The sequence below is a fragment of the Paralichthys olivaceus genome, chromosome 24 (genome assembly GCF_024713975.1).
Source record: "Paralichthys olivaceus isolate ysfri-2021 chromosome 24, ASM2471397v2, whole genome shotgun sequence".
In the NCBI taxonomy this organism is placed as follows: Eukaryota; Metazoa; Chordata; class Actinopteri; order Pleuronectiformes; family Paralichthyidae; genus Paralichthys; species Paralichthys olivaceus.
Genome location: NC_091116.1, coordinates 5,510,343 through 5,535,602, shown reverse-complemented (window position 1 = coordinate 5,535,602; position 25,260 = coordinate 5,510,343). Strand labels below are relative to the sequence as shown.

The window sequence follows — 25,260 nt, the reverse complement described above, 5'->3', positions numbered from 1 at the left end:
TTCTTTCAAACGCCTTTAGAAACGTAGTCAGGTGGAATGCCAATCTAGATGCAGTGGTGTCTCTCGCCGTGCTGAGGTTTTTTATTTCCATTCAGAATAGCAAAAGAAAAAAAAAGAACAAACCTGAGGCAGAATCAGCACCAATCTTCTGGCAGCTGCTACCTAGCAAGAACGCACTCTCTGGAGTCAGGAGAGGACGAGGCCAGATGCCAGAGGAGAAGCCAGAGACAACAAGGCAGTCAAGAGAGCAGAGGAGCAACGACTGGGCCAGAAAGTGGAATTTAGTAAAAATGCACCTGGATTCTCCTCAAAATTGATATGAAGATGCTTTTAAATTATGTTGCAGGGTTTTCATCTAATAACAGTAAAGTTTTCAGGAATTCAGGGGCAAAGATATTCCTTTCAGGTGTTCTGAATTGCCAGATAGAGACTTGATTTTGTGAGAAACATGGATGTACCTTTACGTCTTATCCTTTTCAGAGTCATGAGGGGGTGAGAGCTTTTCCCAGCATGCACAGGGAAGCTTATTCAGGGGAAGCAAGTGGAAGATGAGTGTGTGGAAGATGGCAGATATTCTTCAACTTATATCACACTCCCTGTGGGACACGCTCCACAGAAGATGTGAACAAGGACAGACAGAGACCAAATTTGTTGGAAGAGGATATTGAACCAGTGAAAGGTTAGGTAGTTGGTTTACTTTGGAAGCACATTCACCCTTTTGGTGTCTACAGGGACTAAATATGTACCTTTGGTCATTTACAGAGCTAATACACTCAGTTACTGACCTCTGCTCAGTTGTTCTCTGCTCTACTATGATGTGTTTACATTCTACTGTGCTAATAGTGGCAGATTTACCACTGCAAACTTTTCCTTTTCGTCTTCTCCTGCATGCTGAGCTGAGACTGCCAGTGGACAGTTGGCTAGAAACACTGATGACTTCAGTCGTTTTCAGACAGCAGGCACAGACTGTGATTCCACTAAGGCTAGAGTTTAGTTTGTCTCGTTACAGTAGGACAAGACTTTCTTTCTTCATAACACATTTTTGTCAACATCTTCTACGTGTATGTCTCCTCTTTTTCATGCTGATATATTTATATTCGTTTAGTTTTATTCAGTTTTGCATCCATCACGTGTTAGAAACATCAACAACTTGGACATTTTACAAGGGCAGAAAATGTGCAGAGCGTTATCACGTGCTCTCTGGACTCCTGCTCATGTCTGAAAGCAGATGTCTTTGCATAGAAGTCAGATCAAATTGGAAAACTGCACACAGAAGGAAGTACAGACAATAAGTGAACCCAGCCCTTCATTTAATCGAGGACACATCCACCACACGTCCCCTTTACATTTTCCATCCACAGGAGAATGGCCATGATTACAGTGTTTGTCCAATGCACAGGTTGATATGTTTGTGCAAGTAAACTCTTTTCTTTCCTGCACTATGATTTGGGCTGAAATGCCCATCATATTGATTGGAGTGTTCTTTTAAAGCAGTCATTGCAGACACTTCATTGCATAATTGGCCTGACGACACAAAACCCATACATAAGAGAGTGAAGAGTGCAATCATGTCAAGTAGAGAAGCTTTAAACACACCAGCTCTTTAAGGAGCTGGAGACACTTTCTTTCTTTTTTCTTTTTCTTTTTTTTTACCCTCACCATGTCTCCTTTTGAGCTCGCTCGAGTCAAATAAAATATTCAGGCTTCATCCCTGCAAGCTGAAGACACTCCGGATGGAATTTTTCTGAATGCACACTCTGCCTTTCTCTCTTTCTGTCTCACTATATCTCCGTCACACACACACATATATATATCCACATACACTCCAACCACCCCCCCGTCAACAGCACAAACATACACTGCTGTGCACTTGTGAGGCAGCGACTATATTGAGAGTATTTATAACCCAATCAGACACGTATTCAGCCTTTTCTTCTCCTCCTTCCACAGTTGCTTGTGTATAAATGTTAAAGCTGCTAAATCGACATATCAACACGAGATCCACATAAGCCCTGCTTGTGCTCATATGTGAGTGGGTGCGTGTGCATATCTGGTAGGCATGTGGGCAGCAGGTGGAAATCCTCAAAAGAAACTGTTATTGAAAAGTCATTGTTGCCTGTGTACAAAACTGAAACCCGTCACTTGTTTAACAGCAAAAATGTGTATGTGAATGAAAGGTGAATAATCTGTGTGCACATGTGTACATGCATTTGCCTTTTCAGCCGGTAACCACGGTTGTCAGCTGAAGATGTGCATCTCCAGATGGCAGATGTGGAGGTGAAGTCTTGATAGTTTCATGTCATTTACCAGAAAACTGCTGCTGTGTTGATATGCAGTCAGTGCTGGGTGACTGGAGCGAGTCTGTGTGTGTTTGTGTGTTAGAATCACACCTTTAGTGAAATCTTGTTGGAAATGACAAGTTCTTTAACTGCTGCTGCAGAGCTTGGTGGTGGGACGACAACAGTGTATGAATATTCTTAGACAGTGCTATTTTATTACTCGCACGTCATTTGCTTTGTATGTTTCGTATATACAGAATAATGAAAAAAGGAAAGAATGATCGGAAGAGAAAAAGTACGGCACAAATGGAAAGTCTTTTACGGCTGATAATTAAAATCAATAAATGAATGGAGCCTGATAGGAAACTCAAAGACACAACTCAGAGCTGAGAAAAGCATCTCACCTCCTCTGTAAAAATATTCTCCAATAACACTTATGAGAACATATATGTGAATCCAGCTCAAGAAACCAATCATGGTTAAAGTTAAAGCCCAATGAACGGCATTTATTCTGCGCTCTTCTCGTCTTATCAACCACTCACAGAGATTTACACCAAAGGTCACATTCACCCATTCACACACACACACACACACACACACACACACACACACACACACACTCATGCAGTGCTCTTTATACAGCACTTTAATAACACACATGCTCACACACTCTTGGTACATCTGGGCTAATAATGGGTTCAGTATCTTTCCCGAGGAAAGAAGAAAAGACGGGGATCAAACCACAGACTTTCTGACGATATGGGACAACATGCTCTACCTCCTGAGCCAAAGCCAAATAAAACCATTTCAGTAAAGTTAGTTTTTCTTTTTACTATGTAAAACTACTAAAAACAGAAGAGGAGATACGGGGCAACTGTGTCCAATACCTCAAGCTCTTGACATGTGGACGAAATGAAAGGAAATCTTCAATGATTTTTCTCTAATCAGGGACAGAAATGATCAGAGAAGTAAGAAACAAGATGGGTTGTGGTCCATATGTCCCAAAGTGTGTGAGCACCTGCGTAATAAGAAACATCCCTCTCCGCAGAAGAGTTGTTCAGCTCAGATCTGTGATCATCCGTCAATTACGGATCGCAGGGAGAGTGGCTCGCCTCTCCTCGGATCTGCCGAGTTCCAGTTCAATACATCAATAGCAGGAGGAAAGGAAAAAGTGAGAGAGGGAGGACTGTGGCCTTTTCACTGTGCAAGCCATGCATCAAGGTTGACCACTGTCATCAACAACGGCTAATGGCCCTATTATTACATGGTAATACGGTTTTCACAGGCTCGGTAATTACAGGGACAAAAAATAGCATGTCGTTTCTATACGGCTACAAATTCACTTCCTTCTATCTCCTCGTACAGTGTGTGGTCCCAAAGCAGGTCCCATGCCTGAGATGTAAAAGCATTCTTTCTATTTTATGACAACAAAATTCAGTGTTGTTGCCACACCTCATCAACACCCTGCCGTCTCCTCCTCGGTGTGCTGCATCAATCAAGAGCTTTAGTTGCTGCACGGCCAGACCACACATCAATCTTTCGCTGATTTGAGAGTTTCACCTCATAAGAATCCACCTGTGTGGAATGTGCTGAACAATGGGACAGTGTTTACGTGCAGCTAAAGTTATTCTCAGACATGAACTCCGAATTCAGGTTAATATTCAGGTGAAGGGTAAAGAATGAAGAAGGCAGATTTAAAGTATAAATTCTGCTGCGGCAATGACATTTTTGTTTACAGCTCCCTGACACCCGTGTCCCTTCTTATCACTCATTCCAAGTTCTTTCTACGTGTATGACACCTCTTTTACATCATGAATTCTGTTTTACTCAGTTTTACTTTCCTGCTAATCCATTCAAATTACACAACAGACTGTTATTTATGGATTGCATTGCATTTTTTTAATCGGTCCTCCGTGCAACATCTACAGACGTGGCTGTTAACGAGCGGGTTAGGGTTGATCTGAGGGACGGTGCAGTATAAATCCTGGGAGCTGCAATTAAAAATTGAATGAGACGGGAATATTGAGAGCAGGAAAACAGAGCACCAGCTGAAATTGGTTGCACTGTGCTCAGCAAACAACAATCTATGACAATGGTGCGGTGGTGAGTGAAAGAAAAATAAATTATGAAAATAACAGCAAGGAATCCCTCTCTACCTACTTTATATTCAAAAGTTGTTTATGATTTCTTTGAGACATTCCTTGTTTGAGTATTTTAATACTCGTTGCATTTCTAATGGTGTAAGACAAGACGGGAGATGAAACGGATGACACATGGCACAGGTCAGCGCTTTCTACTGAGACAGAGCTGTTATGGTTCAATCATCAGAGCTCGACTGCTTTTCTCCAGAGCCAAACCATGAGCTGTTTGCAAAACATCATGGACCTATAATAAAAATGTTTCAGAGATAAAACGGTTTATCTTATTCTTAGAAAAAAGAAAATAGCTTAATTTAAAGCCACACTTTAGCTTCAAAATAAGCATTAACATTTTGAATCCCACGTGTGCAGCTAAATGCTACGCAGCTGTTCCTTGCATCCACTGTGTCTGGCCCTTTAAGTCTCAGGTGCCGGAGTAAATAATTGAAAGCAGGATTATTTTCTACAGCGAAGGAATCATACTGCAAATCAAATGTTATTGATATGAGACACAGAGACAAAAAAATCCCTTTAAAAAGAGCCAATTCAAAAGCAATTCTTTATTACTGTGCCCTTCTATCTTTATGTGAGTAATTCATCTTTGCAAAATCCTGACTGAACCTCTGGGAAACAAACACAACGAACAACATGCTTCCTTGTTTCCATCAGACTCGTGTATCCATAATTCATCAGATCTATATTTCCAGCCACTGCCTGCTCGCTTGCTGCTAGTGAAACTAAATGCTGCTACAGTTTGTGAATCATTCAGGTCTGAATGTCAGGTGTGTGTGTTGGAGCGGTTTGGGGTCTGACAGAATCCTCATGTAAATTTCACCTCCAGCGGCTTCTGAATGACTTTCAAATCCTCTCAATAATGAATCTGACAGGCTGCGATGCACCGTGGCCTAGTTCCACTGGTGAAGGGGTTTTAGCTTTGGTAGTTGAACTCTTTGTTGGTTCTATCTCAACACTGATCTTTGACCTGTGACCATTACGTATATAGAGCTGATCTATAAAAAGAAGATCTTTGACTATGTACTTTTATGAAAGACGTTTTTTCTGTTCAACTGTTCAACAAGTATTGTCCATTGTTCTCAGGCACATCATTTGTAAAAGTCATGTGTGAAGAATTCTGTATTTTTTGTGTAAAGAGAAAATTCACATGAAGTAGAACGTCGATCGGAGAGTCAAACAGCCTATATTGACATTTTGTGCGTCATCCAGCTGACTTTATACAGACAGATAAATAGCGGTTTAAAACATAACCTCCCTGGAGGAAAGTGACTGCACGTGTAATATATTCATTTGAAAAAGTGAATTCAGCTGCTCTTTAAGCAGCTGAGTATCTGCTATTCGCTCGAGCAGGGTTCGGTGACATTCTAAAGGCCTGTTAAATTAGGGGTGGAAAATGTTGTCAGCTGTCAGAGGGCTCACCGCTGCACGGCCCTAATGACAGGTCAAAACATCATTCAGCATAAGCACAGGTCTTCCATACTAATGCTAATGTGTCATGATAAAGTGTATATACTATTCAGATCACTCTGGAATTTATAGCCGCATTTTCTCATGGCCTTGGCAGCTACATCTCAGGGTGGAAGGTAAAAGCTGATTGCAGTTTAATTTTCAGCGACTCTTCTCTATCAATCTCGTTTCTCTCGGTCGATAGTAGAAGGGGTAGACGGTGATGACCATCCATGAACGGGGCTGAGGAAAGAGAAGAAGAACAGCAGCTGCCTTTAAGTGGAGATATGTCTTTATGGTTAAATGGGATGTGGCTTGTGGGAATAAAGCTTTCTTCACTCAAGGTCGTAGAGAGAACATGTGCAGGTTCTGCAGTCATTTCACAGAATGCCTCACCATAAGATTCATGCATTGAGGAAGTGATTAACGTAAAGAATAAAATGCAACGGTCAGATCTGTCGTTTACTGAGTTGGAAGCTGTGTGAGAGATCCCTGATCAGACAGAGGTTAAGAGGTTAATCCAATGAAACCTGCAGTGTTTCTTTCACTCAATACTGTGAACCAGTGCTCATCAGTGAGGTGTGACTGACTGATCTGCTCCAGTTAGGTCAATACAGAGATTTACGGTTTAATTTTTCAGTCACAGGGCAGGTAGTCCGTGCTGGAAGGTAGAAAACAGTGCTTTGTTGATCATCAGTGTAAAATGCAGTTGTAGTCCAGAAGGAACTCAGTAGCAGGAAGACAAATATGCTGCCGCAAGGCTCTTAAGCAAGGCACCAAACTCGCAGCTACTCTTATTGTCAAACATTAACGGTGCAACTATACTCCAACCCTAGTTCTTGTCAGGTGACCAAACAGGTAAGAAAACACCATCGCTCTCAAACCTCACAATTTGTGGTTGATGTTATTTACTGAAAAAAACCATCCAACATTTAAACTTACAGAAAACGTACTTGCTTTCTTTATAGATTAGAGTTTTAAAGTGTTACACTGATATGCAGACGATGACATATTTATTATTAAATCTCGAGGACCAACTTCTCGCTCTCTGTTGAAAACATCAACAGGTCAACAGGTCAATTTATTTAATTGCATGAATAAAACACCAAAAGATCGTTTAGCTTCAACATAAAAAACCTGGATAACAGTAATATATTTGGTATAGAGTGATAAATATATATATCAAATTATATGCCATGAGTGGATTCTGCATATTTTCTTTAAATGAATAGTTTGACAATTTGGGAAATACAACATAATACAATTACTCTGAGCATGTTTTTTGTGTGTGCTTATGCTGGAGTGGTGATTCAATTTGTTGCATTCATACTTAATACAGTCAATTTTTTTTACATGAAGGCAATTTGCATTGTTTGTATTATAGTTTTTTTCTCACAATAAATACTTGATCTAAAAAGGGAAATGGAGGAATTGCTTTCAGCTGCACCAAAAAATGTGACATAATGACAAATGAAGGCGATGCAGCTTAAACAAGTAGTTAGTCTTCAAATGCGTGTACACTGGTGATTGTAGAGTTAGTATATAAGTGTGTAGTATGGAGGAAGACGTTAGAGAAAAGAACACAGAATATTTTGATTTAGGTGAAATGACAATATGTAAATGAGGAAGGCAGTCACATCTCTGCAATTGTAGATAAAGTATTTAGAAGAGAGATCTGTTATCCTTAAGGACTTCGGGGCTAAAATACTGCTTGTCCTTGCAGGATTGTAGTAATAGAAGTGAGCCCGAGTGGAATATGAATCAAGATCAATGTGCAGCTCTATTCAAACTGGCACGATACAGAAATACAGTGTCGAGTTTGTAGGAAGCGTTCAGACTGACACCCGAGTGACAAAGCTATTTTTTGTACTTTGAGAATTTCTTTTTAATAAATGCTTTCTTTTGATCCATTAAATAAATCTTATATCTACAAGGCACGGATTTCTGGTCTGATATTTATTTCAACCCCCCCACCAAAATACAATTAAACTCTTTTTCCCTACATTGATTGACAGAACCAGCGTGACACCTCAGTAATTAATTACTGACAGTAGAGTCATTTGCATGAAAATGAGGATCTCTTTATTATATTTATCCTACCCTATTACATGAGTCCTACCCTATCATTGGAAAGTTGGATGTAAGAAAGTTCTGGTGTGAAAAGGGAAAAGTTGGATCAAACAATTCCAGCTGTGAAGGAAATGACTGGTGTGTGTGTGTGTGTGTGTGTGTGTGTGTGTGCAGGGAGAGTGGTATGGGTTAAATGGGGAGATTGAGGGGAGAGTGAGAAGAAGAGGGTGGTGGGGAAGAGGACGGAGGTAGATGAGCTGAGGAAACTGAAATAGAGCGGAGGGTAGAGGGGAGAGGGAGGAGAGAGAAAAGCCTTGGTGGGAGATAAGGGAGCGGGAAGACAGAGGGGGAGGTAGGGATGGGGTGAGATGGACAGAGAAGGAAGGACAGAGAGACAGAGATAAGGTGCAGCCTGCTGATGTGGATTGCTCGGGGAGAGCACGTCTCAACATCGCTAGTCCTCCACTTGGGGGAATTAACCCCCCACCAAAAAAAAGAAACAACTCATCAAAGGTAGTAAAAAAAAGAAAAGGTGCAAAGATGGAGCCAGCTTTGGCTTCTTTCTGTTCTCAAAAACAGATTCTGGCTTTATGTTGCTTTTCAGCAAGCAGCGAAAGCCTTTCAGCGGCAGCTCCCCCCGCGTTTTCAAATGGAGTCACAAAGAGATAAAAGATGTTATCCCTGTTAGCACTTCATCAAAGAAACGGACAGATTAATGTGCTCCAGCCATCGTGCTTACCTTCCATGTGTGAAGCCTTGACACCAGAAAGGCTTTTCTATCTGATCTCATGCTCATTGTGATTTTCCAAATAAAAGGTGGTCGACATTGAAATGCCAAAAATATGAGTAAGAAATCCAAATAGTTGGAAGTTGTGATTAAAAACCTGAACAATTAAATCAATCCTAATTACTGAGAAGAAATAAATGTTACACTGGGCTCAGGTGGAAAAGTTAGAGAAAAACAAAGGTTATAAATAACAGCAGACCACCGAATTACTCAGAGGGGAAAAAGAGGTGCTTTTCCCCTCGATGCTTTATAATTGCTTTTTAAATTCAATTTGACTCATCGCCAGTGGGACATACAAAGGTAGACTACTACTGCGTCTTGAGACTTTCTACTGCTTAGTGGAGAAAGGCGGATTGGTTGACTGCTGGAACCTGTGTTCAGCTCTGTGGTACTTTTTTAGGAAAGTAGACGTTACAGGCAAACAAAAAACCTGAATTCATTAATATGCTTGAAACATCAACACGCACTGGGAACACAGTCAAGTCATTATGCTTCTCTGCTAACAAGGGATTTAGAAATCTGATATAATAGCGCGGGGAAGCAGAAATAAACTGATTATATTGACAGAGTATTTCTGAGAAGGTAGCTGACGCTGCTGTGGCTGTAAATGACACTAAAAACAGATGTTGGAGGTAAGTGGAAACCCACTGGTTTGTAAACTGCTGTTTTATAGCTTTGAGTTTAGCATTTCTTCAAGTTCCATTGCGAATTTTTTGAAAACCAAAGGAAAAGCCGGTGGAGCCTGAATTAGAGCTTGAGGACGCTGCACGACCACCAAGAGGAGAAAACCCATTAGTCCAGTTCTAGCTGAACTGCACTGGTCACCTGTAACACACAGGATTTACTATAAGGTTCTCCTCCTTACATACAAGGAGGAGAAAGTCAGAGATGCCGCTTTTGTAAATTACGCTGTGAAGTTGTGGAGAAGACTGCCGCTAGATATCAGAGAAGCAAGTTCAGTAAACGTCTTTAAAAGAAAACTTGAAACATTTTTCTTTAACTAGATCATGCACTTGCCAGAAATCTGTTTTCTTTTCTGTTTTTATGCATTTTTTATTTAATTTTAATCTTTTAAATGTAATCTTAACATGTGTAATTAAAACTTATTATCTCATATGAATTACATTTTAACACGTTTTTATTTGTATCTATATTGTATGAAAAGACCTTTGAGCTGCATTTCTTGTATGAAAGGTGCTGTAGAACTAAAGTTTATTATTATTATAACCTCCCACTGAAGACATTCCATGCAGTCTGAAGATAAATTACTTAATTCACAAACGACATCCCCACTTCTTTGTTTAAGCCAGTTAATGAAGGAACATGGTTTAGGCGTTTGTCTTGCCCAAGTACAATCAGGCCGAGCTTCTGTGGTATTGACACAAAAAAGGGGGATAATTAGCAGGAAGACACGTTGTCTTGACGTGTCAGTCTTCTGTTTGTGGACACGTCGGAGTGGAAGATCGTGCGTTCCGAGACTCTGTCATATCTGTTTTGTTTGAGAAATGAATTCTCTCGATCTTTATGAATCCTGTCATCTACCTGCTTCTGCACATATAGAGAGAGGGATTGTAAGAGACAATGAGAGACAATGAGAAAAGACAGAATAGTCCAAGTCAAGCCCCCCCTACTTTATGTAGCTGCAGTCCTATGCACTGTGTTCTGGACAATTGAGGCTGACAGTGGAGAAATTGGTTCCTCTGCCTGCTCAGAACACTGACGCCCACATCACACTTTCACTGCAGGTGTTTTCTGCTGTGCTGGAAATAATTTACACCGCATGAGAACACGATGGGCCAGGAGAACAACATGCAACACCAACAGTGATCCCTACTGGGCTTTTCCAAAGGACAGACATTTGCAATTCAGTTTAGTCTCAGGGGACTAAAAAGAGAAATTGTAAAAGCCTAAGCAGCAGATGCAGAGATATCCTGACTTTTAGTCCCTGTAGACTGTTTTTAAAGATGGATGACATGTCTCCACTTCCTCCGACTATCCAGAAATCAAGCCCAACTGTAGAATCCTACAGTTCCCATAATGCAACTTTGTAACACCTTTTATGAGACATTCATCTTTCAACCTTGTTTGTGAAGTGGTTCCTCTGTCTGGTTTTCACAGGCTGACGATCGAATTGACCTTTCTGTGTAAAAATGGGCAGAGTTTCCCTTTATTCCCTGTAAAAACTGACACTGAAGTAAAGTTTATGAGCAGATGGACGCATGCTTGCCAAGTCTCGGTTTGGCATCTGCGACTGAAAAGAGAAAAAGAAAAAATCCACATTGCACCAACCTGCATATGTTTGCAAATTGCTCCGAGAACCATTCAATAGTTGTTTGTTTCATCTCTTGTTTCTGTCTCTATTCACCTGGCATGTTTTTGAGGTGTTTCTATTCATTGTGCATGTTTTATGTATTTCTTTTGTTTTGTTTTCACTGTCTTCCCCCTCCCTGTTTTGGCCAGGTTGATTCAATCATGCACGACAACTGAAACAGAACTAATCTTCTGGGGAGCAGAGTGGCGCTACATCAGCATCAGCACAGGACAGAAATAAAATGTGGGACTGCCACGTGTTTATTTTTAGCGCGTTTTTAAGGGAGGTATCCCGACTTTAAAAGAAAGGAATAAGAATTAGATGAGAAGCAATCTGCGTGATGTTGCTCCCTCATGTAAACTGCTTTAAATAAATCATGTCTCCTCTGAAAGGCTCAGTGCTCTTATACCTGCAGCTGGGCAGAGAGAGGAAAGGCCGCTCTCTTATTCTCTTTCTCCCTCTCTCTGTCTATCCATACACTCAATCTATCAACTGTATTTATTGGACTCCACATCAAACATTTCTGTCCAGTGATGAACAAGTGGAGACGAGAGTGGAGCTCCTCCTCCATCCTTATTTTTTCGTCTGTCTCCTCTCATTTTGCCGCCTCTATTTATTCCCCCAGAGGAGGAGAATAAAGGAAATCCTTCAATGGAGCCCATTACAGAAACAAAACAAACAGAGTGGCCAGCCCACTGAAGTCAAAGGGAACTTAATAGCTGAGGCCGACTGGAGGACAGTTTTCAAGTTGTTTCTTCTGAAAGTTTCATCCCCGACTCCGAAGTCCGCAGACTTAAACGATGTTGTTAAACCAGCTGTGATGCACCATCTTACAGGACTAAAAAGGACTTTGTTGGATTTGTGGGAATCTGCTAAAAATAGGTTTAAGTGAAGGTTCTCTTCAAGGTAACGGCAGAAGAATAAAAGTTTAATAACAGTGACATGGGGTGCCCCGGTTAGCTTGTCTGGTAGGTGAGGTGGGACTTCATGTCATCGACTGTCTCTTCCCCAACTTACCTCTCTGTTGCTAGACTTTCATTGTCATGATAAAGGCCTCTCTAATGGCTCAGTTAATACTGCGACAGAAGAGTTCATACTACATGACTGACTGGTAATGTCATCAGGTCGTCTAGATCTTTAGCCTGCAAGAAATAGTGACTAGTGATGAATCTAACATCAGGCTTCATTATGCGAGTTCCAACATGTTTTAAGTGGAGCAGTCTGGCCAAAAATCGTGCAACCTGAATGAGGCATAAGCTATTAACTGCACTGTCTAAAAGGAATCCACTGATTGTAGCAATTTCCACTGACATGAATTGATTTTGCAAAATAACCTCGCTGTTTCAAGCTGTCATGAGCAGGACTTAAAAGTCTCTGCTGGTTGCCTGGACTTCAGGAAGTCAGCATGCCCAGCTCAGAGAACATGTGAACTTGAGAGGTGATCAGCTGAGCTGAAGCTTCATACTTGTGAGAGAGGTATTGAAATGCTTCTCTAACTGGGGCTGAGTAAGTGTATTCCTGGAAATTGTATTATTTCTATAAATTAAATAAGACATGTCTCAACAAGAGCCGATGAATAATAGTTTAGACATCATTAGTGCAGGAGAGAACATTATGTTAGTGCATTATAGAACGGATGGGCTGCCTGGTGTGTTTGTTTCTTTGTAAGTTATTATTCGACTGCACTTTCTGACTTTCCATCACATGCAGCGACAGCGCAGACTCTCCACAGAGTCCATTCTGCAAACTCAGACACTACATCATCACCAAAGTTCTTCTCCAAACAGAGCGGGCTTATACCTTTCTGCCATTAAGTGTAGTGCATCAGCAAATGCACAGTGTTGCTGCTCTGTAATGGAAGGAGCAGGAATAGCTGAGAGGCCTTCACATGCTGTGTGTGTGTGTGTGTGTGTGTGTGTGTGTGTGTGTGTGTGTGTGTGTGTGTGCAGGACCTCTGCTGAGCTGGAGGACTTTTCAAAATATAAATAAAAGACAGGACAGAACATATAGCTTGAACAAGTTTTGTGTTTTTGGCCTGTTTCACTGTGTCAGAATGTGAATAGAAGTGTTTGCTTTTGCTTATTGTGTATTTATTTGAGTGACTCAGAGAGGTGTACACATACACACCATATTTTGGATTTAATCTGGTAGTGAGGGCTTTGCAAACAATTACTGGGGAGCCAGGAGCAGTGAGCGAAGGTGTTAATTGAGGGTTGAGCCACAGTGTGTGCTTTTTCGCCGAACGCTGACGTCTTCCTTGATTGCAACACGCCTTAATTGCTCATTCTTGTTGGCAGGAGGAAACATGCAAATCAAAATGCCATTTGGAAACCTTTGCAATATGCTGCTATGACCGGGTGCACTCCATGTTTCTGTCATATGCTGCTTTGATGCTTCTGGAAAAGTAAAAGGCAATTAAATTCCACTTCCAGCGGTAAGTCTGCTTGCTTTGCAACAGCTCATGTTTGTACTTTACATAATCAATGCAGAATATTTAATAAAGAACAATTCTTCCTAGGATTTTGTCATTAACTCATTAACTTCCATTAACTTTCCAGATTTATACAAGTTCAACGTGACCTTCAACCAATTAAATCTAAGTCAAAGTGAATACTGTTCAAACTTTACGAAATCCCCCAAAGTTTTTTCATCACTAGAACCGCCCATGATCACATTATTTATGGTGATTTGATCCATTGAGCATACGTATAAATATTGATACGGGCCGGTCTAATTTTTACAGCTTTTCCATTTTGCTGTCTTTTTCTACCATCGGATATAAAACAATAATGAAACTGTCTGTATCCAGGACGTAAAAGCTTTTACAGTGAGTGTTGAAATCTGCCTGTGTCTGGACTGGTCGGCCTTTTCCTGGGAAGAATCCTCCGGCTTCCAGGAAGTGATGCATTTTACATTTGCAGTTTGTTCAGGATAAATAAAACATAGAAGAAAATGAACAGCAACAGCCGCCCCTGACTACAAGTAAACAAACAAAGAAGTGCAGCCATCTGTTCCAGGTTTCCATTCACATCAGCAATTAATTTAAAAGAGGATTTTACTTCTGTTTTTCCGCTGTTTGGAAACACAACACTTCTACTGGGGGTGACAGGCTTTAACTTTGCGCAGCGTCTGTGCAGATCACATTTGCACAGCATCCCCCTCCTTGTAGAATCGTGCACATGCGCCCACGGGCTGAGCTGCTCGGTAAACAACAACTAAATGAAAGCAACTGTCGAGCTGCTGCTGATGTGCTTTCCCACTTTATGCCGGGATTGCATCATGGAAACATCAGCTGTTGCGTTTCAGTCACCCACCAGATTCCACCAGCCGCCACGAGCTGCTGATCTGTAGCCGGCAGACGATGCAGAGAAGACAGATTGCACTCATCACTTACATGCAGAGCCTCGCTCCTGCAGCAACAATGCTCTCCACACAACTCAGTGTTGTGTGGACAGTGCTGAAATACCTGCTTTGCTTGGGCGTGTCCAACCCTGAAAGACTCACAAAGTGGCAAAATGTAAATGAGCGGATGCCAGAAAAAAAAGGGGGGGGGAATGCAACATATCGATTCAAAGTAAGAAAACAATTACTTTTGTGTAGATGCCAGGTTTCGCAAAATAGTTTTCACTGGATTTGAAGCAGCTGTAAATATATACACTCTCCTGAATACATTCCGCAGTAATGGTAAGTCAAACAAAGTAGCTTCCTTCTATACTAATCAGGCAAAGGCTCAATGTCAAGTGAATTGAGGATAATTGACTACGCGCTGCAGAACAAACAATAGGGCATCATTGGAAATACAACACAATAAATAGCAGATGACTGTATTTATCATGCCTGTGACATCTGTGTGAAAATAAATAAAATGTTCTCGGGAATGTTGCCTGAGAAAACACGAACCCGAGCGATGAGCTTGTCGGATGACCAGGTGCCAGAGCACACAGTCTGGCCGCTCTGTTGTCCTCGCCCTTTTTTCTCTCCGAGCCGAGCGGACACGTAGTCAGCTCTCGTCAAAAATAGCTCGAGCCGTGTTACAGTCACAGCCGCTGGAGAACCAAGGAGTGGGCTACAGTTTCTCAGCTCATTACAGAGCAACAGTCTGTGGTGGTGTCACAAAGCAACACCTTGGAGAACTCACACTCCAACATCAGCCTTCTCTTTTGGAGCATGCACTCATTTAAACTTGATGTTTAACCAGGAAAAGGCTTTGTCAGGACTTGTATGCTTCCATATTTCAACAGAAATCTTCAGCAGCTGGTGACTGAGCAGCTCCTACAGGAAACTGGCTTCTGCTGGCATTACCGCCCTGTAGATTGTTCTCAGGTATATTGTTTTTAAAAGTCCAGAAATTATATATTCACGCTTGCACACTAAAACCGATGATGGCAAATTAACAATGGATTAAATGGGGTTGTTCAGTGTGAGGAACTCTAGCAGGATTATTTAGCACTTTCCCTCAAGTTTCCCTCGGGAGTTGGTTGAAAGTAAAAGCTTATAGGATATATTGGATTCCTTATTCGCCATCAACATGAGTACAAATTACTTCAAATCAATCATTTAGCTCTGTATCTGCTGAACAGTTTGCTAACAAGTATGAAATTCCAACCTAACAGGCAAATATATGAAACTCTTATGTAAAACCTTGTTTCTGCTGCCTCACAAGTAGACAAACCATCAGTTAATGTACATTTGAGATTCTATATTTATTAGTTTTGTTCTAAAACTGCCCAAGCCTGTCTTTTCATCCTCCTCTGCCTTTTCTGATGCACTTCTACGCAAGTCACCGCCACCAATCGCGTGATCGGTGGGACAGCAAGAAAGTCCCAATTCCCAAAAATCTCATAACCCTGTAAGTTCATCAGGTAAAATACAAGTTTTATCAGAGTTAATGGTTCCTAGCAGAATATAGGTGGTGGTATATGAGGGTCAGCTATGGAATAGAGGTCCTGCATCAGGCAGGGGCAGTAAGATCCCCTGCTGCTTATCAATGTGATACATGGAGTATTTTTCTTGAACAGTAGCTGTGATTTACTTTTCTATAATCCCACACAAACTGGGAGCAGGTTTACAGCAATTAATGTCACAGCAGGCATGTGACATTCCCACACGCTTCAAGGGAAGGAGAGAGAATAGTCTGGAAGGTCTTGGTAGAGTATCTACAACACCAGCGAGATAAAAACTAAAAGGGACAGTCAACAGGTTTGCCTGTTAGGTGCTAAAAGAGTAGGTGTGAATTGGAGTAGTAAGAATACATCAGAATGAGTCAATTTCACATTAGCGCACAGCGTCAGGATTGGGGGGGAGGGTTGTCATGTAAGCACATGGTTAGCAACGTGTTCCCGTTTCCATTTTGACCATCAATACTGGCTCCATTTCACTTGTAGATTTTGGCAGCCAGCACTGGAGTATAAGCTCAATACGCTTTGAGTTCAGTATTTAATCAATATCTGCTCCCTTTGAGAATCACAAAGCCATAAACAAGATGCACTTTTAAGAGCCATGTGGAACACAGGAAGGATTTCTGCATAAACACTAATTATTTTTCTCATTGCATAATCTTAAATTTGACTGGTGATATCTAGATTTGTGTGTTTCGTCTTATTTCACTGTTTCAAAACTTTGTACTTGAATGTTCCTGCAGTCACATTTGCACATTCTTTTCTGTATCTATGCATTTACTCAAGTTAAAGTAAACCTTTCTACTTGAGCAAAAGTAAGAACTTGCCTTTAAATATACAGTAAGAATCAAAAGTGAAAGTACTTGCTGAGTGAAGCCCATTCCCTAATGCAGCAGTCAAATACATCATTTACTTTGCTTTATGTAGATTCTGATTAATACAAGAATAATACAGACTCTGTGATGAATAAAGAATCCTGCAGAAGATGTTACAAACATGCTTTGCTCTTGTTGAAGGTCTAATGTCTACTGCCGACTCTGATTGGATCCGTGGACCGATTCTCCTCTCATCATTTATTACTTTCAAATATATTTAAAAAAACAATATAAATATGTAATGCAATTGTGAAAATGTGTGAGTAGAAAGTAGGCTGCAGATATTTGTTGATATATGAAGTGGAGTAACAGTCCAAAGCACATGAAGGTAAATCTACTCAAGTAAAGTACAGATATATGAAAAAAGAACTAGATCTTAATGAGACTCCCTACTTTCTAAAAAGAGCAGTAGTGTGTGGACATGCTGGTGATTGCACAACCAAAATAACAAGCTTACAGCTTGGCATGGTTGTGGTTTTGTACAGCAAAATAATATGATTTCACATCATGCTCCCTCTCTGTCAAATCCCTGCCTGCTTGTTTAGCCTGGTTCCAGTAATTACAAGGTTAGCAGAGCAGGTATGTGTCCGTTCCACCGCAACTTTCTCTAACTCTACCCAGGGGAATCCCAGGTGCCCCGAGGCCAACTGGGAGCTCCGCCAGCCTGTTCCTGCATCAGTTTGTAAAGAACAACCACAGAGGGAGGAGGTGCATGGGGAGCTTCCTTTCCAAACACTGAAATAATCCCAACTGTCTCCACCACAGCAGAGTACTGCAGCTGCCCCCCCACACAGTACCTGAATTACTGCCACGGTATTCAGCAAGAAACCTACATGCTACACGTCTTCCCCCATTCTCTCTCCAAATTTATTCTTCTACTGTCATGTCAATAAAAGTGAAATACTTTCTCTCAGTTCCTCCTGAAGTAAATTTAATTCAAGCACTTGAAGTTGGGTTTACTCACATTGGCCAAACGTTTTGCAGCAAACATTTAATTTATGTATGTTAAAACTATCCTGTTTCTGATCCATCTATATACTGTAAAACAATGCATTTGTAATGTCTTTGACAAGGTACCAAGCTGTGACCATGGTAACAACAACTGTGTGACAGAGAAGCACAAACCCGCTCAGACTGGACTCAGTTCTGACATAAAAAAAAAACAAGGAAAATGCCGGGTTCAGATAGAAATACAGAACGTAGTCCAGGATGCACTGTTCAGTCAACAGAACCAGAACCCTCTCGAATGCACAGACTCTATAGGCTCAGAGGTTAGAGTTTTATTAGGTGGGAGGGTGTGTGTGTGTGTGTGAAGGTGAGGGAGAGAGAAAGAGAGTGTGGCAGGGAAATCAATATTTCCTCTCATCAGGTGTTTATCTGAAGGGCCATGCAGTAAATATCATGATGGATTGTTAGAGGTGAGATGAGAGAATGCACATTACACTAGATAATACGCACACACACACACACACACACACACACACACACACACACACACACACACACACACACACACACACACACATGGATGAAAAGGAAAGAAAGTGAGTGTGAGAAAGCCAAGAAAAGAAAAATTAACAATGAATCTGTGTCTCTCTATCTCTTACACACACACACACACACGCACATACTGTAATAGCAGTGGGTAACCCTGAGTAATCCCCAGCCTCTTCCATCTCTCCCAAGCAGCTGTGTCACTCATCCCTCGTGCCTTCCAGTGCACTTGCACATGTGTATAAGTGTGATCCCAGAGGGATTCTACAGCAGCCTCGCTGACAGTGATGATAGCCGACAGATTATTACGAGCCCCGTGCACTCGAGCACACGTATGCAGGGCAGAGTGACCCACTGTGTGCATCCAGATCAGGAGGGCTGCCTCCGACAACCTGGGAGGGGTAAAATTTAATTTGTGGTGACATGCCAGAGGTGATTTCCAATATTTTTGATGCTTAAATGCGTTTGAATGGTTCGAAAAAATTCACTTGATGGATTGAAATGAAACAGACTCCGACACTGCAAAGAAAAGCAACCTGTGTGTGTGTATGTGTGTGTGTATGCCTCATGCTTAACTACTTTCTTCTATCATAGGTGTTTTGAGGATGTTGTGTTGAGGTGGACACAAATGTATGTATCTTGTGCATTTGTTGGTGGAGATGGAGCTGCAGTAGCACTGTCCCACAAATACAAGCGCTCGACCAATCACAAGTCAGTGTCAGCTGTCAATCAAGACTTTTCACTCTGTTTTTTATAGCATCAAATCACTAATTAAAACCAAACTTACTGGGGAAATGAACAGTTGAGGATGAGAACTGTTTAAAATAACAGAAACCGTATTTAAGAACATTGTTTTTGATGTGTACTGTAACTTTTTAGTTTGGTGTCCCATCCACTAACATGGAGTAGACTGGGTTTATGAGACACTTTAGCTTCCACAATCTGGACCAAAGTGGACGATAATTTAAAAAACAAGTTAAAAAATACCGGTCATCTCACAAAACCTGTTGCAAGAAAGAAAGACTACACACACACAAAAAAAATCTCTAAACACTATGAACATATACAGTGGGTAAGAGAGTCACTGCACGTCTTACTCTAGCTTTGGCTCAGCAAACACACCATTAGCTAAGCTCCTTCCACATGCAATAGCAGCCAGTAGGTCAGCCCGCACTGAAAGTCTGTCGAGCACTCTTCCATCCAACCAGCAAATCTCTATAAGCGGTCAGGAAATCGACCATGACTGTGGAGCCGGAGGCTTCAAAAAAAGTGGGCTTGTGACAGAACAATTGCAGGTCTGAAGCCCCAGAGTGGCACAGGGAACGTGGGCACGTGGAGGGAGTGAATAAGACTCTTTAGGTTTAGCAGCTTTTGTTGACAGAAGGCAAAGTACTGACTTTCAGGAGAAATTCATTTTTATGTCGCAAAAACAAAACAAAAAGATAGATTGTTGGAAAAATGTTGATCATAAATGGGCGTCGAAGTGTGAAATTTAATTTTTCTCACACTGCAATTAACGGGAACATGTTAATAGGGGTTAAACAAGAGCTGAAGTTGATGCCGTCTCATCACGTTCTCACTTGTCATCGTCACATCTGCTCTGGGGGTTTGTTTGGTGGAGGAAATAGAAGTGAAGAATCTGTACTGTTGCATGTTAAAAACACGGACGACAAATGAAAGGTGAGCGTGTCAAATCCTGACCGCACCGGACTCCTACTGCCGCTGCATCTCACAGTAGTGAAGCCTTTCGTAGAAACCAGAGTCATAATCTGTATCTGAGATTAAAACTGTGCGATGGGCCTTAATCCCTCCTGGAATACACACACACACACACACACACACACACACAGAGATGAAGCCCAGCTGCATAAATCCCACTTAGGCAGCTCTAAAGCTGGCTTTAATTGAAAGCATTCCACATATTTAAAAGGTGGCTGTCACGCTGCGGCCTTCGTCAATGTAGCGACGCGATGATGGATAATTATTGAATCTTACCTGGAATCAGAACGGAGACAGGAGTCTTGACACCTCCATCACATTCTCTCCTCTCCTTTGCCCTTCGGCACGCTGCGTAATCTCTTTTTTGACCTTCTCGTGTCCTCTCTCTCTCACCCGAGGTCACCCCTGATGTTTGCGCGCCCGCGGCGAAATGCCCCATTAGGTGTGTTGCGTCCCTCCCCTCACATCATCACCTGACTCCGCAGATTAGACGATAGTGAAACGGAGTGCCAGGGTTAAATCAAGTTGCAGGCTCGTCGGGCTCGTTTGCAGATGGCCGACGTGCGCCTGAGGCCACGGAGATGGAGCTTGTGAGCAACACCAACCGTTTCAATCTTTAAATAAATCAGAAAAGCGCTGAGAGCATAGTGGGATTTAATACACGGCGGGGTAGGGAACATTACAGAAACACGACCTGGAACATGGACTTCGAATGCAGCAGGTGTGTCCTATCATAACGGATGCCAATTAACAGCATAAAGAGGTGTGACAATCAAAATGGCACAATGGTACAAACACAAGAATAACTAGACTGGCATTCAGTAACCCACACACCCCTGACCAGGCACACACTCATAAACATCAGTCCCCTAAATATGCCTGATGTTGGTCATCAAGATCCGTGAGTTTGCCGTCCTGTTTTATTGTTGTTTGCAAGGTTTTAGCGATTATTCTTAAGAATTTGCAGCGTCTGGCTTGAGACCAAGTTGCCTGGAGAACTCCGGCTGGCAGAGTCAATGTTGCCTTTTAAATCTCTTCTAATTACTTCATAAAAAATACAACAACGCGGCCATTACAGATGTTGTATTCAGTTTTTTAGTGTAGGTGACAGGAGGAGCAGAGCAGGCAGATTTAGTGGCTCCTGCGCTGTCCAGGTGTTTGTGTGGTGTGACAGCAGACTGCAGGTGAAATGCAGCAGAGAGGGCAAGCGTGATTTAAATGAGATGAGTCCAGAGCGGATGGTGGCTTGTTGATATCTCACAGTGATAATGCACCAGAATAATTGTCCTTCATGATAGAATCAGCCCTGGGCTTCCTGCCATTCTGTCCCAAAACCACAATACCTCGGGGGCATGTGCTGAACAGGAATGTTGTCGATATTTAATAAAATGTCACGATCAAATATTTGGAATAATTTCATTTTGACAGATGATTAAATCATTTGAAGTAATGTTATTCCCTCCATAAATACAGACCAATTACCATTCAACATTTGGAATCATTTAATTGCCGTATTGTTTAAGAGTAAATAAATTGTCTCTCCTTGTGCCTGAGTTTCATGCTCCCGGACACACACGCCATGCTATTGCTGTCAATGGGATACTAAAGGGAAGCAGACAGGAAACAAACTCCGCAGCCAGATGAACACACAGTTCATTCATGTGGTGTCAGAATTATCGGAAAAAATTGTTCCCGACTGGAAACAAAAACACTATTATGGTTCACAGGTTGCCGAGTTGTTGTAGCCTTAGTAGCTTCTCAACCCTCGCAAGCACATACAGATGTTTGTATGTTTTCAATTATTTACACATCTGTCTCACCTGATCATTATTTGCTCTTTGTCAAGATGCAAATATCAGTAAGCTGGTCATGTTGTTTTGGAAATGCTCTAAAACACAAACACAACACATTTTCTTTACAGTGTCCGTGTAACACAGGACGTATGTGGTGTGTGAGCAGATCCTCAATGTTGGTGGATCTAATGTGTAAATTAAAAAAGGGAGAATTGATCTTGCTTGGCATCATCCTGGGAAATAAGAAACAAGTCTAAAAGCCAGGGAGGGCAAACACCATTAATGTTCCACACTCCCTTTATCCCACACTGTGCTTACAACAATCCACAGTCACTCAGCCTGGATTTCCTGACAGAATAGAATAGTGATGTGTTTACTGAAGGCACTAAACTGTTAAAACTCAAATTAAAGTATTTCTCCCTGGAAGAAACGGAGCTCAAACTCCTTTCATTTTGTGGAAGCAGACACCCCAGCATTTACACAGAAGGGAACTTTCAACAAGTTGAGTTTTCATTATCTCCGATTTTTGGTGGTTTTGATGGCTGGGACAGTTTGCAGCTACTGTCAAAACACTATTAATTAAACTGCTTTGCTTTCTCGTGCAATTGATTATGAAAAATATGAGTCTGGACATAAAGGGAAAATATTTCTGAAGGTCGCGTTGAACACGACTGAAAAGCAGAGAGAGTTCTTTCAAAGGTAGAGAACGAGGTTCACCAAACGCACTGTGATCTGCAATTAGGGCAGAATGCCCAGTGCATAGCAGGAAACAAAAATGAAGCTCTTTCAATTAAAAAAACCGTCAGATGGAAAAAGAGAGGAATGAAGCCAAACCCCCCCCCCAAAAAAACCCTAATTATCATTTGAGCACAAGGCAAAGACACTCGCACTGTCAAGAGTTTATTTTTCACTCAATTTTGCAATGTCAGTCGTCACCGCGAATGGTTTGACCTTGTGCATCGATGACGATCAGTAGCTGCTGCATTCAATTAATTTTGGGCATAAAACTGTCTGTTTTGCACGAGCTGAAGGAATACATTAGCATTATATTACATTATCAAAAATATGTTGGATTTTAATTCATATTCTGTGCATTTTCCCCACCGTGCATGTGTGAAGCGGAGCGTACCGAATATTTCTAGTTAGCAGTGAGAGCAGCTGATGCATTAAGTGATGGCTGTCGGTAGATATATGATGGAAATATACAGAGAGAGTTTTAAGTGAAGCTTTTCTTTTCTGTGCAGAGAAAAACAAAGGGTAGAAAAGCCATAAAGTCTTAGCAGGGTGCTAATTAAATTCTTAATTAGTGTGATTGCTGCCAGCAGTCTGCAGGAGTGTGCATGGATCTAATGGACTGTACATTAAAAAACATCTTCAACACCATGCATGCTAAAGAGATCAACCTGGCCCCTGGTCAGTTGCCTAAATATAATCAAACATGTTACTAAAGACTAATGAGTAGTGTTGCTTTTCTTTTTTTTAACGGATGATTAATTTCTAAGTATCTTCTCTCTTCCCTAAAGGATCTTTTCTTCTCCCACAATCTGTCTTTGATTGTTCATCACCCAAGTCTCTGGTATAAATGTATTCTGCCATTGTGATTGTGACAGTCACACACAAACTCCTATTAACCTCTGGCTCATTTAACAGAGCTCAGTCAGTCTAAGGATAGTGTCATGAAAAGATCTCTGAGGGAAATTCATGGTTTGTGACTCTATAAATGAAAATTACTTGAATTATCTTGGGATGAAAGATAATAGCCAGAGAAGAACATGCATCTTTAATTCTTCAATACTTGATTATTAAGTCCAACTTTTCTGCACATAGATATTATACATGTTTTTACTAATGCAATGAACTCTGGACAATTTCTGAAACTTTCCTCCCAGCCCCCGAGTAAAATGTCCAATTAATGTGAAAATAAAAGGAGCCCATGTGAGAATACAGCGAGTGAGAGGACTCTGACAACCTGGCAAAATTACCGGATTTCAGAGCTTTTAGCGATAAGGGTCGACACCGGTGTCACGTCTGAAAACAGTTGAAGGTATAAAATATGATATATTAAGGTGAGTCAAATTAAACACGAACCAAAACTTTGGCGGCCCCTTGTCTCGACTGTGGTTAGACACTGAACACTCTACTTTTGAAATAACAGAATGCCTTGCTGAATTTTTCCGATGAATTCATCTGCTTGTGCTACGAGGCTTAATCAGTCTTGTCAACATGTACTCTGTCAGCAGCATCTGGAAGCAGCGACATCTGGCAGCAAACACATTCTTTTCTTCTCTCCAGAAAATTCACAATCTCTTCTGATGATCTAACTTCCAACTCCCTGCCTGGTTAACGCAGCAGCACTGGAATTACAAAGCCTTTCACAAAAAGAGCAACAACATCAGGATCTCACAGAACGACTTCTTAAGGCCGACTGAAAGTCTGCAGCATTAGTGAAGAACAGATGATAAGGTGAGTAAATGCTGCTACGTTATAAACCCTGACGCAGTTTCCTCAGATCCTGTTGTATCTGTTCGGCAGTAATAAGTACGTACACTGTGTGCGTACACTGCGAAGTCCATGCAGCATAAAGAGACTGACAGGGATGATGGATATTCTCTAATTGGAGGGACATCACAAGATGAGAGTGATGAGCTCACTCGTTTGAGTTTCCTTCTGCTGCTACTGTAAAAAAAACTGACTGTAAATATGTAAAATCTTATATTTTGATGTTAAATCCAGTGAAAACCCTCCTTTCTCTCATTTTCACATCCTGACCAGGTTTCCCTGCAAAAGCAGGCCCGATCTCAGAGGATTCAACATAATGAAATCAAACGAGAGTAAAGAGAATATTTTTTAAATAAAGAAAGAGGTGTTACAGTATTGTAGTACTGCAAACACTCACAGGGAATACAGTTGGCTACAAAGGGCTTTTCTGGCTCAGTAATTGGAAAGATAGCTCGGAGCCTGCGAAGCTTACTTCAGTGTTTGTGCTGTGGTTACTAAGCTAATTAGTGGTAAACAACAAGCAGCTAGTAAATCACCTTTCTGATTCTCTGCTGCCATTTTGCGTCTTAAATTTAAAATAAAGCTTTTTCTCTTCTCCAGCGCTCACGCTCCGGTACATTGTTGAAAGCAGCACTCGCCCTCGAGGCTCTTAGCCGGAGCCATTTCGTGGCGGCGACGCTCGGTTGTTATCGTGAGCGTTCCAGTCGTATGTGGAGTCGACTTCAGTGGCTCTAATTGAAAGAACTCCACCACTGTTAGGAGCAATTAGGCTTTTTTAATTATCTTACATTATAATGGCGCTGAAAGTGGTGCTTTCCCACCAAGCGTGATGGAAGAGCAGCGTTCTTTTTCCGATACTCTCGGCCTTTAGAGAGGATTAACAGTGGTGCGGCTTTGTGCAAAGAAATACAGGTTCAAGGCTCTAATGACCCTAAT

At 41.4% G+C, this 25,260-nt stretch overlaps 1 protein-coding gene across 5 annotated transcripts in view; it reads right to left on the bottom strand.

The window, feature by feature from the left end:
* The window catches only part of cfap221 (cilia and flagella associated protein 221), a 103,486-nt gene that overhangs the window by 58,372 nt on the left and 19,854 nt on the right, over positions 1 to 25,260 (bottom strand). Inside the window, exon 26 of one of the 5 annotated variants that reach the window (XM_069521268.1) lies at positions 13 to 71. The exons of the other annotated variants lie outside the window; for them this stretch is intronic. Coding sequence (XP_069377369.1) covers positions 28 to 71 — 44 coding nt within the window. The 3' untranslated portion in view covers positions 13 to 27. Of the gene's footprint in view, positions 1 to 12; positions 72 to 25,260 lie in introns of those variants that run through there. 5 annotated transcript variants of the gene reach the window in all.